The sequence below is a fragment of the Calonectris borealis genome, chromosome 4, assembly GCF_964195595.1.
Source record: "Calonectris borealis chromosome 4, bCalBor7.hap1.2, whole genome shotgun sequence".
NCBI classification, from domain to species: domain Eukaryota; kingdom Metazoa; phylum Chordata; class Aves; order Procellariiformes; family Procellariidae; genus Calonectris; species Calonectris borealis.
Window position 1 is genome coordinate 20,913,367 of NC_134315.1, and position 16,305 is coordinate 20,929,671.

At 41.1% G+C, this 16,305-nt stretch overlaps 1 protein-coding gene across 2 annotated transcripts; it reads left to right on the forward strand.

The window, feature by feature from the left end:
- Positions 1-21: 21 nt before the first annotated feature.
- ZCCHC4 (zinc finger CCHC-type containing 4) lies at positions 22-15,443 on the forward strand. 2 transcript variants are annotated; one of them, XM_075148871.1, is made up of 13 exons: positions 22-194; positions 511-629; positions 1,994-2,076; positions 2,807-3,082; positions 3,610-3,690; positions 3,999-4,071; positions 7,588-7,738; positions 8,239-8,339; positions 9,576-9,697; positions 12,009-12,084; positions 12,598-12,649; positions 13,402-13,546; positions 15,212-15,443. In XM_075148871.1, exons 1-13 carry the CDS (start codon positions 83-85, stop codon positions 15,333-15,335), a joined length of 1,515 nt encoding a protein of 504 aa, XP_075004972.1. In that variant the 5' UTR covers positions 22-82; the 3' UTR covers positions 15,336-15,443. The 2 variants fall into 2 exon arrangements, with proteins under 2 accessions (XP_075004972.1, XP_075004973.1); XM_075148872.1 differs by having other exon boundaries at positions 7,588-7,733; positions 8,237-8,339.
- The last annotated feature ends 862 nt before the right edge of the window (positions 15,444-16,305 follow it).

A 16,305-nucleotide genomic window follows, 5' to 3' on the forward strand; every position in this document is an offset into this window, starting at 1 on the left:
CGGCTGCCCCGCTCCTGCCTTACCCTGCCGCCGGCGGCGGTGCCCTGCGGGTGGCGAGGGCTGCCGGGAAGAAGGCGGTAACATGGCGGCCAGCGGCGCGGGTGGCTCGGAGGGCTTGTGCGGTTCGGAGTGGCCGGGGGCGGGCGGGCTGGCCCTGCTCGGCCTGGCGCCCAGCGCTCCCAGCTGCCCCCACGGTGAGCCGGGCAGTGAGGAGGCCGCTCGGGCGGGATAGGGGTACGGGCCCCGCCGAGGGGAGGAGGGGGGCCGGCCGAGGGCTCTGGGCGGGCCTGACTCAGGTGGCCGCAGCTCCCGGCGGGTGGGGGGTTTGATACCTCCCTGAGGTCTGTGTGGCTCGTCTCCAGCAGCTTTCTCGGCTCCCCTGCGACGGGTTGTGTTTTACAGCAGCCTTGGTTGATGCTTTATTCTGGAAGCTTGACACTTGCAGTGGAGGCATTAAAACAGATCTGTTGGTGTCCCGTGTGACATCGTATAATTACGTTTGTCCTTTAGGTCCTGCTCTTCTGTTTGTAAAGACTAGCCAAGGAAAAGAGGAAGGAAGAAGATTTTATGCTTGTTCAGCTTGTAGGGATAGAAAAGATTGTAACTTTTTCCAGTGGGAAGATGAGAAGGTAAGAGAGCACTGCTTAAGACTGGTAAATATTGGGGATTTTTTTCTCCATTTAACAGAACGTTGAAAAAAAAAGTATATTTTGTTCTGGAAATCTTTGGTAATTGCTGTTTTGTAAACTTTGTCTAACAGTTTATGTTTAGCGGAGCTCTTATTTCTGTCAGGAGAACATGTTTCAAGCATAACTGTCAAGAAAGGCTGTGTACATTTTGAGCAAAACTGACATTTGTTACTGTATTGCCAAAACAGTTAGGAATTCAAGTTATGAAGTTTGCCGATATTATGCAATGTTGAACAAAATAGGATAGTTCTGATCCCAAGACGTCCGCATCTTCCATGATTAAGGCAGAGAAAATCTGGTGGATACAGGCAAGCAATGGGATATAAAAAACAGTGAGATTGTGGGGATCAGTGTGATGGTCAGTAGTGTCAGAACATCTGCAGCAATTTCTTTTCGTCTAAAGAACTTTGGTCAGATAATTGTAAGGTAACAAAATTGGGATTGATACGTCTTCACGGAGAGCTTGCTGCATTTTTTGTCCACTACATTTTGTGTTACTTTTTCTGTTTTCTAAATTAGTATCTTGTGTTGTGCCATTGTCCTCAGCAGGTTGGCAGGCTGGGATGTAATCAGGTTCATAAGTGTTTCATTGCTGTGCTGGTTACTACTGAAAAGTTGTATAAAGAGAAAATGAAGTGGTTAATCACTCAGTTGTCTAGATTTAAATGGTATTCCTAGTGAATTTCATTTTGAATGTCACTTATATCGTGGCGTCTTTTATTCTATTGAATTTTACTGTCTCCCCCTTCAAACAAATCAGTTCCAGTTTTGCACAAATGTCTTGAAGCTCTGTTAACTGTGAAGCCCTTAAGTATGTTTTGTGGGAACAAAGTAGAAGACTCAGAGAAGAGCTGTCATGCTTTTAAAATAATCACACGCAAAAGACTTGGGCAACATTTTCACTGTCATCAGTTGTGCAGGATGAGTTCATAGTTCTTCAGAGGGAATACACTGCTGGCATGCATTAATGGAAAGTATACCTCTTTCTATCTTGATCATAATCGTGTTTTGAGATTTTCCCCGAGTGTTACATGTGGTAGAAGAATGAAATGCTTCTATTTATTTATTTTTTGCATTTTAAATTCACAGTGAGAGACTCATGTTGTTATGCAGCATGCCTCTGTACTGTGGTCATGCTTCTTGTTCTGAAAAAAACAATCCAAAGAATGTGATAGTTTTTCTATGCAGAGTAGCTAAAGCATGAGACCTTTGATGCACCCTTTTTGTTTAATATTGGGATTTAATCTACAATACAGAGCGATACCTGTTCGTTTTGTAACTTTCTATATACATAAATTTTACAGGTGTCAGAAACTAGGCTTGCAGCACGGGAAGAATATAATAGAAATCATCAGCCTTCTTTTACACACAGACAGAATGTAGAAAGGTATTGTTACGTATATTTTCTTGACTAAATATCAAGTAATGCAAGTTGAGGTACTCTTGAATGTAGAGATAATATTTCAGGATTCATTAAAATACGAAAATGTGCCAGAGAGATATGAAAAAATAAGAACTGGCTGACTGCAATGGGAAAATAGCATGAAACATCCAATTAGTGCATGGTATTTTCAACGCAGGAACTGTATCATTTTTGTTGGGGTGGGTTTGGGTTTTTTTTTTGGTATGTATAGTTTTTCTTACATTAGTGCTCATAATGTGCTAACAACAGGTCAGTAGCAGTTTCAGTTCAAAAAATTATTCGTGACTTTAGCGTGCAAAAGTAACAGGCTTATCATTGTGAAAAGAAGCAAAGGTAATACAGTAACAAATAAATCTCCAAGTTTTGTGTGTAAACATACAAGACTGCTTGCTGGTAGTTGATACAGAGTCTTCACTCTCTAATCCAGTTATTTTATGGGGACTGTCAGTATATTTGGCCAGCATATTACATGCTTGCTTTCAGGGGAGGCTTTTTCAAAGTGTCCTTAGAGCGTTTTTTCATAAATACTGCTTCATTCACATGTAGGTAGTGGAGTTTTGCAAGAGCAGCTTAAACTGCATTGCCTGTTTAAATTGAACTCTTACAAAATATGAAACCCCCTTCATAGCTCCCCTTCATATCTTTTATAGAGGCTTTTAAAAAGTCTGTTCCCTATTGTCTTTTGTATTTAAAGGTACAAGAATTTTGTTCTATTGCCATTATCAAAGAGGAGGTTTTGCCAGGAATGCCAGCAATTGCTATTGCCAGCTGAATGGGAAAAACACTCGGATCACCAGTTCCTGTGTGATATCTCCGCTGCCCAGTTAAAAAGTCCCAGTCAACTTCTGTATCCACTGGAGAATAAAAAAACAAATGCACAGTATTTATTTGCAGACAGAAGTTGCCAGTTCCTACTGGATCTTATTCTTGATTTAGGATTCAGACGAGTGCTTTCTGTTGGAACACCCAGGTACATCAATGAGACCTGTTACATTTTCAAATAATATTTCTGTCTCAAAACTGTGCAGCTTACTAATAGTTAAACAATCAACGATTCTGCCATGATAAGAGGTTCACTATGCTTTAATGGGTTGGGATTATCCAGGCATCTAGTGGGGTCTTGCTTTGAGCTCATAAGATACAGGAGAAGGCTGTAGCTGCACTGCAAATAACACACACACATATACACTTTAAACATCTGTCTGTGTTTCTTACAGAAGTGATGTTGAGTTTCTTTGCTTATGTTTGGGTTTTTTTTTGTTCATGGTGGTGAGTTGAAAAGTTCATGGTGACTTTTCAACCAAAGATGACTTTAAGACTAATATATTTTTCTAGCTTTGAATGTTAGCCAAATGGAATCATCCAAATTCAGATTATTCCATTTTCTTTATCTGTTTGGTTTTAGGTTTAGTAAAGTACCAGGCATTCTTGTCTTGCAAGATAATTTCTGAAGCCAATGATTATGTGTTAAATTTCTTTGCCCCAATTATACTTCAGGCTTCATGAAATGATCCAGTCAAAAGCATCACAAGAAGATGATTTCAGGGTTAGAAGCCTTCTGCTAGATATTGATTTCAGGTAGGTTTTGATAAACATTTATCTGTCTGAAGACTATGTACAAAGATTTGTGTTCTTACTGCAAAGAGAAATTGGTGGTTGTTTTCCCTTTCCTGTCTCTGCATCTCTGTTCCTGCACACATACACAAATGACATCCAGTTTATGAGAAAAGTAATTATATTTAATAATCCCCAGTATTGGTATATGTTGTCAGTAATCAGAACCCAAAGATGATGTTTTTCTTAAGGCTTTGTTTTCACTGTAAACGCCCCTTAGGGCAGGCAAGAAGTTGTTCATATTTTTCTACTACTTAAAACTTATTTTACAGGTATTCACAGTTTTACACAGAAGATGAATTCTGCCACTACAACATGTTTAATCATTTTTTTTTTGGTGGAGAGGTAAGGCCAACTATTTCTTGAGTGCTTTGTAAAGAAGTACATGTTGTTGATGCAGAATTTTGTAAGAAAGTCATGGCCAGTCTAGCAGAAAACAACTATTGTGAGATAAAAATGGTCAACAGTAGTGGAAATCAAAGATTAACAGTGCCTCTTCGGTAATGATCTCCCACTTGATTCAAAGATAAAGTTGCCTATTAAATTTATGCTAACTAATGTTACTTACACACCTTAACTGCCGCTTTTATTAAAATGACAATTTGGTGTGAATTGTTGCCTTATATAAGTATTCATTAGCCCTGTTCTTGTGTTGCTACAACAGAATTAATTGTTTTATTCCCAGCCTTTACAAGCCCAATGGATGCCATGGGACTTGTTCACTGGTACTTGAGGTGGGAGGGAAGAGGAAGTTTTCCTGGTTTATTCCAAATAAGCAAGGTCAAAAGGTTAACCTTGTTGTCATAAAATGAGGTTGAATTAGTGTTATGGTTAAAAAAAATGCTGAATTTCTTGTTTCTTTTTAAATGTCACATTAAGTGCTTAATTTTGAGTTCATTAGGAAACCTGCAGCTGCAGTAGGATGTTTATTGTAGCTTTATACACAGAATCACATTGTAATTCAATTCCAAACTTAATTTCAAACATTTATCCCAATAGTATACTCACTCACTCTTTGTTCTTCCCCTGCCATTATTAGTAAGCCACCACTGATTTGCATAAACTTGTTTATTGTAATACCTTTCACACTATGTAGATAATTTTCAGATTTTTTCCATTCTAAAGCCTAATTTTGATTGGGATCCTGAAAATAAAAAGAATTGTCTGGAATGAAATGGGAGGCTGGTCTGAAAGCCTTACCTTTGATTTTTTTTATCCATTGCTATATGCAAGTTTTGTATATTTCAATTAAAACAAAAGACTGTTCATCTGCATTGTATATACTGTAGTGTTCTTTTGAAGGTGTGAAAAGGTGACACCTGTAGTGGCATTGTATTGCGATGTATTCAAGGACTGAATTGCAGCACTTCTGAATGCATATTAGTGTTAAAAATCCGGTTTTGGAATGCAACGGAATCCAAGTAATAGATGAGAGAACACTGCAATATGGCAATGAACACATACTTTTTGCATTTCCTTTAATAATAGAGTCCAGGTTGGACTGCTAAAATTTGGACACTATATATTTTTATAACCAGTATGGATTTAATCAGTTTTCACTGGACTGAATTTCTTTCCCGTTACTTTGATAATGCTTTACAAAATAAAAATAAAGTTGAAGGGCATGAACAAAATGTATTCTGAGCCTGAACGCTGTTGTCTTGCTATGAATAACATTTTTTTTCTAAGTTAAATTTAGTACCCTTGGGAAGAAGACTATCATAGGAAGCTTGAATTGCGTCTGCCCTTGATATGTTCTCTCTAACTGAACAGGGTACTTGTTTTCAGTGCTTGAAATCTAGTTGGGATTTTTTTTAAATGCTACACAAGAGGAAATTCACCTCCACAAGAGGTGAATTTGCAGAGAGGAAGTTAGAAAGGCAAAAGCCCAGCTAGAACTCAACCTGGCCACTGTCGTGAGAGACGACAAAAAATGTTTTTATAAGTATATTAATGACAAAAAGAGAGCCAAGGAGAATCTCCATCCTTTATTGGATGCGGGGGGGGGGAGGGGGGGGGGGCGGGACGTTGCCACCAAGGACGAGGATAAGGCTGAGGTACTTAACGCCTTCTTTGCCTCAGTTTTTGATAGTCAGAGCAGTTATCCTTAGGCCACTCAGCCCCCTGGCCTGGTCGGCGAGCAGGATGAACACCCCATAATCCAAGAGGAAGCCGTTAATGACCTGCTATGCCACCTGGACGCTCACAAGTCTATGGGGCCAGGTGGGATCCACCAGAGGGTACTGAGGGAGCTGGTGGAGGAGCTTGCTGAGCCGCTGTCCATCATTTACCAGCAGTCCTGGTTAACTGGGGAGGTCCCGGACGACTGGAGGCTAGCCAGTGTGCCGGCCATCTACAAGAAGGGCCGGAAGGAGGATCCGGGGAACTACAGGCCGCTCAGCCTGACCTCGGTGCCGGGGAAGATCATGGAGCGGTTCGTTTTGAGGGTGCTCACAAGCCATGTCCAGGACAACCAGGGGATCAGGCCCAGCCAGCACGGGTTCATGGAAAGCAGGTCCTGCTTGACCAACCCGATCTCCTTCTATGAGCAGGTGACCCGCCTCGTGGATGAGGGAAAGGCTGTGGATGTGGTCTACCTGGACTTCAGTAAAGCCTTTGACACTGTCTCCCACAGCATTCTCCTAGAGAAGCTGGCGGCTCATGGCCTAGACAGGTGCACTCTTCGCTGGGTAAAAAACTGGCTGGACGGCCGAGCCCAGAGAGTTGTGGTCAACGGAGTTAAATCCAGTTGACGGCCGGTCACGAGCGGTGTTCCCCAGGGCTCAGTACTGGGGCCGGTCCTGTTCAATATCTTTATCAATGATCTGGATGAGGGGATCGAGTGCTCCCTCAGTAAGTTTGCAGATGACACCAAGCTGGGCGGGAGTGTTGATCTGCTGGAGGGTAGGGAGGCTCTGCAGAGAGACCTGGACAGGCCGGATCGATGGGCTGAGGCCAATTGTATGAGGTTCAACAAGGCCAAGTGCCAGGTCCTGCATTTCGGCCACCACAACCCCAGGCAACGCTACAGGCTTGGGGAAGAGTGGCTGGAAGCTGCCCAGAGGAAAAGGACCTGGGGGTGCTGGTTGACAGCCGGCTGAACATGAGCCGGCAGTGTGCTCAGGTGGCCAAGAAGGCCAAGGGCATCCTGGCCTGTATCAGAAATAGTGTGGCCAGCAGGAGCAGGGAGGTGATTGTGCCCCTGTACTCGGCACTGGTGAGGCCACACCTCGAATACTGTGTTCAGTTTTGGGCCCCTCACTACAAGAAGGACATGGAGGTGCTGGAGCGTGTCCAGAGGAGGGCAACGAAGCTGGTGAAGGGTCTGGAGCACAAGTCTTATGAGGATCGGCTGAGGGAACTGGGACTGTTTAGTCTGGAGAAGAGGAGGCTGAGGGGAGACCTCATCGCGCTCTACAACTACCTGAGAGGAGGTTGTAGCGAGGTGGGTGTTGGTCTCGTCTCCCAAGTAACAAGCGATAGGACGAGAGGAAGTGGCCTCAAGTTGTGCCAAGGGAGGTTTAGATTGGACATTAGGAGAAATTTCTTTACTGAAAGAGTGGTCAGGCCTTGGAACAGGCTGCCCAGGGAAGTGGTTGAGTCACCATCCCTGGAAGTATTTAAAAGACGTGTAGATGAGGCGCTTAGGGACATGGTGTAGTGGGCATGGTGGTGTTGGGTTGACGGTTGGACACGATGATCTTAGAGGTCTTTTCCAACCTTTATGATTCTATGATTCTAAGAGGAAATAACTTCCATCTTCAAAGTTAAAACTTTTAAAATAATCATTTTATTGCCAAATACAATATTTTTACAGTTCTTGAATCTATATTTCTGGACATTAACCTCTGTTTCTTACAGGCTGCACGTGAAACTTGTAGGAAATTCTTGTATCAAGACAATGGTGAAAGAGTCATTATGGTAACTGATCCCCCATTTGGAGGTTTAGTGGAAGCATTGGCTTCTAGTTTTAAAAAACTGATGGCAATATGGAAGGAGACAGAAAAAGAAGGTGTGTACTGGAACCAGATAGATGGGTTGAGCTGTAACATTACTCTAAGAAAAAGTACCTATTTAAAAGTCTGTGATTCTTGCTACTCAGGTGAATGTGAACGCACTCATGTTATAATTTCTAAAGATGAACTATCATATCTACTATACTCTCCTGATACTTTCAGTTTAATAATACCCAGTTCTCTAAGTTTCTCTTACAAATTTTTACAGATTGTTTAAAAATCTGTTTTGCAATTAAAATGGACTTTAAAGGTAGAGAAGAATAAGCTATCAAACCAGTACCATTTCTTACCAATGTAGGCAGGTGACAAGAGTTGTTAGTTAAGTGGAGCTTACAGCTCCGCATATATAAAATATACGAAAACTTTCTGTCACCTAAAGGAACTAGTTCTTATGCCCAGCATGACATACATACACATTTTTGTATTTACTGTAAATTTTTCATGCTTCATGTACCTTGTTTTTCTTTAATGTACATCTAAGTCTTTTCGTTACCAGGTCATAACAACCAGGAGATGCCCATGTTCTGGATATTTCCATACTTCTTTGAGTCTCGTATTCTGGAATTTTTCCCAAGCTTCAGTATGATGGATTACCAGGTATAACTGAGCCCAGTGAATCTGCTAAATTTCAGTCATGTGCAATGTGAACAGGAATATGAACGAAAGCAGATGTAATGGTAGCACTTGTCTGTAGATGGGCCACCTTCTGAACTTTAATTTTGACTGCATTGGAGGCAGTGCAAACCCTGTGGTGCTCATCATGTGAAGCCCAGATTCTGTATTTGTATTAGTCATACCTTTGATAACTTTGTCGTGCTCCTACAGTTCATTACATCCGTTTAACTCATCTGTCCATTAACTTACTTCTGCAAGGTTTTCAGTGTGACAAAATTTGCACTAATTTCGGCAGGTTCATATTGCAGAGGTGAGAGGTAACTTGAAGAAGTGTGTTTCATTTTTCCCAGATGTTGAAATGTCAGTAGCTTGGTGGGTAATGCCCAGCCCTGGTCAAAAAAAAAAAAAAAATTAAGGTCTTTCATCTCCAAAACTGCTGGGACCAGAGTACAATTACAACGATGGAAATTTTTGGAATTATGTAATAAATGAAGTTCTCAGTGATAAAGCAATAATTTGGCATCGGCTTCTCCAATATTGTATCCATCAGTGACTGTTGAGAGATCTATCATAGGTATTCATGATACTGAAGTTTTCTCGTATAACTTGTATAATAACTCTGCATAAAGTTTGACATGGGTGTTCCGGACAACATACTTGAATGAGGTAGAATGGAAATTTGTGGAAGAAAATTGGAAACTTGTGCTAGGCTAGACTCCACATTCCTGCTAGTGTTCAGAGATGAGAATTTTTGTGACAAGTTTTTGAAGGCAGTGCTGGAAAAAGCAGTGCTGGTTGGATTTGCAACTTCGTAATTATTCTGAGATAGGTTAAGATGCACATCAACCCTTGTACTGCCAGACAGACCAAACAGTATAGTTCTATTTTTTTAATGGGTTGCTCTTTTGTAGAACAAACAACTGCAATGTTGTCTCAGTTATCCCATGCAAAAGAGCAAAAAGGGATAAGTAAAATAGGATTATTGTAGTGTTGGGAACTTAGTTTCCTGAGTCTAGCTAGATATTATTGTTGCACAAATTTAAAAATAAATGAGACAAAATACTTGCTGTAAAATTTGTAATCTAATTCGGGGTTGGAGTCTTTTATATAAAAATGAAAATTTCATAAGGCAGATATAAAGATAATAAATATGTAAATAGTTCTGCCTGTGCTTAGCATTCAGTTTAAGACTCTCTTTCTATGGTTTTATTTTTCTAGGTAGACTATGATAATCATGCACTTTATAAACATGGCAAGACAGGTCGTAGACAGTCCCCTGTCCGTATCTTCACGAACCTCACTCCAAGTATGATTGTACTTCCTGCAGAGGAGGGTTACAGGTAAGATGTGTTAACGTTCAAGTGACTGAAAGAGTGTGTGTGTTCTTAATTAGGGCATAAAGGACTTTGGGATGGTGCTATTCAGTATTGTACTTAATGCTTTCTTTGCCTCAGTCTTTAATAGTCAGACCAGTTATCCTCAGGGTACTCAGCCCCTTGAGCTTGAAAGCAGGGACAGCGAGCAGGATGAACCCCCCATAATCCAAGAGGAAGCAGTTAACGACCTGCTACGCCACCTTGGATGCTCACAAGTCTATGGGGCTGGATGGGATCCACCAGAGGGTACTGAGGGAGCTGGCGGAGGAGCTTGCCAAGCCACTCTCCATCATTTACCAGCAGTCCTGGTTAACTGGGGAGGTCCCGGACGACTGGAGGCTAGCCAGTGTGCCGGCCATCTACAAGAAGGGCTGGAAGGAGGATCCGGGGAACTACAGGCCGCTCAGCCTGACCTCGGTGCCGGGGAAGATCATGGAGCGGTTCGTTTTGAGGGCGCTCACAAGCCATGTGCAGGACAACCAGGGGATCAGGCCCAGCCAGCACGGGCTCATGGAAGGCAGGTCCTGCTTGACCAACCCGATCTCCTTCTATGAGCAGGTGACCCGCCTCGTGGATGAGGGAAAGGCTGTGGATGTGGTCTACCTGGACTTCAGTAAAGCCTTTGACACTGTCTCCCACAGCATTCTCCTAGAGAAGCTGGCGGCTCATGGCCTAGACAGGTGCACTCTTCGCTGGGTAAAAAACTGGCTGGACGGCCGAGCCCAGAGAGTTGTGGTGAACGGAGTTAAATCCAGTTGGCGGCCGGTCACGAGCGGTGTTCCCCAGGGCTCAGTACTGGGGCTGGTCCTGTTCAATATCTTTATCAATGATCTGGATGAGGGGATCAAGTACTCCCTCAGTAAGTTTGCAGATGACACCAAGTTGGGCGGGAGTGTTGATCTGCTGGAGGGTAGGGAGGCTCTGCAGAGGGACCTGGACAGGCTGGATCGATGGGCTGAGGCCAACTGTATGAGGTTCAACAAGGCCAAGTGCCAGGTCCTGCATTTCGGCCACCACAACCCCAGGCAACGCTACAGGCTTGGGGAAGAGTGGCTGGAAAGCTGCCCAGAGGAAAAGGACCTGGGGGTGCTGGTTGACAGCCGGCTGAACATGAGCCGGCAGTGTGCCCAGGTGGCCAAGAAGGCCAAGGGCATCCTGGCCTGTATCAGAAATAGTGTGGCCAGCAGGAGCAGGGAGGTGATCGTGCCCCTGTACTCGGCACTGGTGAGGCCGCACCTCGAATACTGTGTTCAGTTTTGGGCCCCTCACTACAAGAAGGACATTGAGGTGCTGGAGTGTGTCCAGAGAAGGGCAATGAAGCTGGTGAAGGGCCTGGAGCACAAGTCTTATGAGGAGCGGCTGAGGGAACTGGGACTGTTTAGTCTGGAGAAGAGGAGGCTGAGGGGAGACCTCATCGCGCTCTACAACTACCTGAAAGGAGGTTGTAGCGAGGTGGGTGTTGGTCTCTTCTCCCAAGTAACTAGCGATAGGACGAGAGCAAGTGGCCTCAGGTTGCGCCAAGGGAGGTTTAGATTGGACATTAGGAAAAATTTCTTTACTGAAAGAGTGGTCAGGCCTTGGAACAGGCTGCCCAGGGAAGTGGTTGAGTCACCATCCCTGGAAGTATTTAAAAGACGTGTAGATGAGGCGCTTAGGGACATGGTTTCGTGGGCCTAGTTGTATTGGGTTGACGGTTGGACTCGATGATCTTAGAGGTCTTTTCCAACCTTTATGATTCTATGATTCTATGATTCTGTGATTGTCATGCCTAACTTTTGGATGCCAGGCTGAAGAGCACATTTCTCTGTCTCATTCTAAGGTCACGTGTTCTATAAATGTGTAAACCTAAAAAGAGGTTTATGTTTTCCAGTGTGGAATGATGAGATTCCTCAGTAGTCCATAGGAAATGTTGTGTACGCCTACGAGAGACAGAGATTTACAGCTCTCCCTTATAATCAGCTTGGTTGAGACAGTAGTTAATAAAATGAACACTAAGAGAAGCATCAAGGACAAAAGAATGGATTTGGTTTGATTTACTGCTGGAGTGTTGCTAATTTGAATTCAAGCACTTGAATTTTACTATTTAGATGTACTGTGTCTAAATGATTATGAGGCTCTGGGCCCACGTGGTGATTTTATGTATCAAAAACATCATCTTTAATTTAGAAAAGTGATTTTGCAATCCTTATATTTATTGTTGAGCTTGTATAAAATCAATTTATATTGCTTTGTGAGCAAGTAGTGGACCAGTACATTTATAATTTTTTTTTCCCAGGTTTTGCGCTATATGTCAGCGGTATGTTAGTTCTGGTAACCAGCACTGTGAGATATGCAATTCATGTACGTCAAAAGTAAGTATTTTCACTTCTTTCTGGATGGCAGTTTTAGCACTAGTCAAATAGTAACTTCTGTAATATTTGCTCTGGTAAAAACCTATTCTGATACTGATTTCCTTGGGAAACCCGAAACAGTTCCGTTTCATAGACTTATTATTAACTTCACAGGACATCATTCATAACCCACTGGGAATTAATTTCTCTTTCCCCAATTCCTTTGTGTTGGAAAGAGGACAGGAAAAGTTTACTACTTGCTACTTGCACCATACCTTATTCATCAGTGGTCTGTTGACACATACATTTCTCCTTATGTTTTGGAAGTTGTAGAACTTGCTAATTTGAAAATGCAGCCATTTTGCTGCGATTGTCAAAGATTCTCAGGGCTATTGTTTTTAAGTTACAGTCCTTCCTACAGAGGACCTGTTTTTGTTAATAATGGGGATCATATATCAGTAGTTCAGTTTTAAGATAGAATCGGTGTTTTTTTAAAACAAACAAACAAACAATGCATTTATTCATCTTTTGTAGGATGGTAGACGATGGAAACATTGTGTTCTTTGCAAAAAATGTGTAAAACCCTGTAAGTACAGAAAAGTAGTTTTCTAAATAAAAGTACACTTATTGTTTAAGCTATAGTCCAATGAAACTGAGATGACAAACCAGAAGAGAAAATACTCTGTAAAAGAAATAAAACGTAATCATTCAGAAGACATAGAGTAAAGGAAAAATCTCAATTTCACATGAGTTGCCATTAGATAACTTAGGTATATTTGCATTGTGTGGACAAGTGTTAAATTCTTGTCAAGGCATACTAAATCCCAGTTAATTTGTTATGGGAAAACTTAAATATTTTGATTTGTCATGTAAGTGTTTCCTGATTTTGCAAACTTTTTCATTACAATTTTATAAAAAAATAGGCAATTACTAAAATGTTTGAGCGGGCATGATCAAGTTATGGTTCATACACAAATGCAGTTGTATTTGTAGCTGTTTAAATAGCTGAAGCACTCATTTTTGTTACCGATACAGAAACCACAATTTGTAAGTCCATTTTAACATCTGGACTATTTTTCATGTTAAGATCACATACAGGATGATAGTTCTAATGGCAAAATAATTCAGTTATATTGAAATAGTTACTCAGTGTATGTAATGAAGAAGTACCTGGCTGCATTATGAAATATGGTAAGGGACCAGAAACTGACCACATCTGTCTCTGTAAAACTAAAACAAAATTAAAAACCTGGTAATACAGCCTATATTTAAAGCTTAGTTTCAGAACAATCATTCTAAACCTCTTCAAGATCATAAATCATGTTACTTATTTTGCAGCTTGGTTTCACTGTAACAATTGCAACTGCTGTGCTCTTCAAAACCACACTTGTGAGAAGACTGATGCTGGCTGTTTTGTCTGTGGCAAGGCAGGTCACAAACGCAGTACCTGTCCCAGTCTCTCCCATGCCAGAACAGCTTGCCAGTAAGTGTGATATTGCATTAATATAATAACAGATAGCATTCAGAGGAGATTAGATCTTTTTTCATGGAAATTATTTAAAAAGAGATAATTTTTGGCCTTGGGTGCTGTCGTCAGCTTTCGCTATCTGTCCACCTGCTGTATTGCTGGGGAACACATACTGAAGGAGGTTATCATAAAAAACAGATGGGTCACTTATTCTGGCTCCCAATTCCTTAACTGTGGCTTTTCTTCCAAAACTGATTTATATGGATCCCAAACTTGGTGAATGGTGCATGGGTTAGCTCTGTCAAGAAGATTCAAAATTAAAGTAATGAAACACTTTTATCCCCTTCGGATTCCTCATGAAAGAGCAGTGAAAACAGTCACTGCACTATTTTTATTGCTTCATGTCTCTCTTGCTTTATCGTGGCATCTTTTTCTTTTTTACATCTGGTATCTCAGGTGCTTTCTGTAGTACGGTCTAAATCTCCACCATGTAAGATCTTTATTAAAGAGGGGCATATTAAGCTCTCTTACTCTGCCATGATTGTGCTTCTGTAACACACACAAGCACATACTTGTATGTGTGAAAAGACAAAAAAAATTGTGTGTGATGGTCTTCGGATGGAACTAATTGAAAAGAAGAGAGGGGATTTACTAAGAGATGATCCAGCAGTTGGCTCAGCCTTTCCAGTTCGGGATAGTTGGCCCACACTTCTTCTCCAGAGTGTGTGGGTTTGTTTGTGATTCTGGACTTGAATGGATGTAATGGTGGAAATGCAAATTTTCCCTCCCAAAAGATATGCCTCTGTTGCATAGTGAAATTCAGATAGTTAACCCCTTGGATCAGCATCAAGAGATTCACCAGATGCCTGCCTGGATGGTAGAGGACTACAAGCGTATTGCTTTGTGTCTTGCTATGACATTAATCTGAGTTTTGGTTATGGAGTATTAGAGCTAAAATGTAGCAATATTTCATTTTACATTTATCTTTTAAAAATTTCCTCCCTTAAAGTTTTCTTTTCTTTGCTTAGAAAAGTAAAAGGGATACTAAAAGAAATTCATGAAACCTCATCTGTTTCTTCTGTCAAGTATATATTGTTCTGGAATACAGGCCATCAGTTATTTCTTTTGCTGATTTATTACAGCAGATAACTTAGGTTTCTTCTTCTAATAACGAATAAATCATACAGATATTTTAAAAATTATTCAGTGCTTTGTGTTATGAAATACATCCTTTGTAAGAGACAGAAAACAATCCACTTGCTAGTTTTATTTAGGTCCTGTATTATTTGCATATATAAGGAGTCTTCATAATGTTTTTAAACTTTATGTACTTTCTTCTAAGCCTTTCTATTATATATTCATGCATTATATATTGAGCACGGAAGTCTGTGTGTGCTTTTTTATACTTGGTCAGTGGCATTTCTTAAGTTTTCTATATCCATTTAAAGGTAAATGCTGAATAAGTGCATAAATGAAAAATAATTAATAGCAATAAAGTGGACAAACAGTTCTGGGAAGACTAAATGTCATAACATTGTGAGATGGAACATTCCTTGTACTTTTTGTGACAACATTTCTGAATTCATACACTTACATGGACAGATTATTTAAAATACCAGCAAATGTAGAAGTATGTTCTCCATTTTATTCTAATCTGTATATTTCTTTTTTGCTTTACAGAGCTGACAAAAAGCAAAGGCAGAAAACTCTAAAGAGGGTAAAGATGGGGATCTGTAAAAGATCAGCTATGAAGCATGCCATATTCTCCAAGAAGAAAGTAAAGAATAAGAAAAAAAAGACGTGACTTTGCTTGCTGATACATAGTTGTTAATTTTTTTTATGGCCAGGCTTTGATTCCATTCCCTAAAAATGTTAATATTAACATCCAAAATAAAATCTGATTGAACTAAAAGTGGCATTTCTTTTATTTTACATCATTACTGGTACAAAAAAAAAGCTAAGTAAATCACACACTTACAATGCATTTGTATAACGTAACAGTTTTGTGTGTTTAGGATTAGCTTTTTGTCTGGTTTAGTAGGAGTCTGAAGTCAAGTACTGCTGCGAGATGAGTTATTGGTGGATGCTGTGGTCTTGTGATAGAGGGAACTAACACTTAAGGGTTAATAGACTAAACTAACAATTCCTGACTGAGACCTTACTGTGGTTCATCCTCCCACTTGATAAGAGAGAATAGACCTTGAGCTGGCTCGTTAGGCCTCCTATGTAACAGCTGTGACGCGATAAGTGTCCTATGTAAATCACTAACAATGAACAACTGTGAAGGGATAAGTGTTAAAGGACAAGATAACCCGATGCCCCGTTACATTCCAAGAGTCGAAGAACTGATGCGTTAATTAAGTGACCATATATAGACAAAGGAAGCCCAGAGTTCAGCTAACGGACACAGTGAAGAAGACTATGCCCGACCACCGGAGAAGGAAAAGACCCTAACCCTAATTTTACTGCGCATGCTTGGACTATGTAAATGACTTCCAGGAACTCATTACCATAAGACCGCCTTTCTAAGGAATGTAATGAATATGTATATATTGATTGCATATAACCCCTGTAAGTTAAGTACCCCGGCGCGCACGATTGTGGTGGGGTGACCCCCCGTGCTGCCCAGCGCTGAATAAACATACCTACTTTATAACCTCCTAGGTTGCGGAGTCCGTTTTCCGCACGTCACTTGTGGTAGGTATTGGGGGACCTGGGCCAAGGGAGGAAGCGAGATTTAGGTGACAGGAAGCACAAATTCTTAGGAACCCAAG

What these genes read in the sequence shown, in the direction of transcription:
- ZCCHC4 (XM_075148871.1), top strand. Translation starts at nt 83, where the DNA reads ATGGCGGCCAGCGGCGCGGGTGGCTCGGAGGGCTTGTGCGGTTCGGAG. An exon ending in TCCAGTGGGAAGATGAGAAG is followed by an intron (nt 630 to 1,993) that starts GTAAGAGAGCAC and finishes TAAATTTTACAG; the next exon opens with GTGTCAGAAACTAGGCTTGC. An exon ending in CTGCTAGATATTGATTTCAG is followed by an intron (nt 3,691 to 3,998) that starts GTAGGTTTTGAT and finishes CTTATTTTACAG; the next exon opens with GTATTCACAGTTTTACACAG.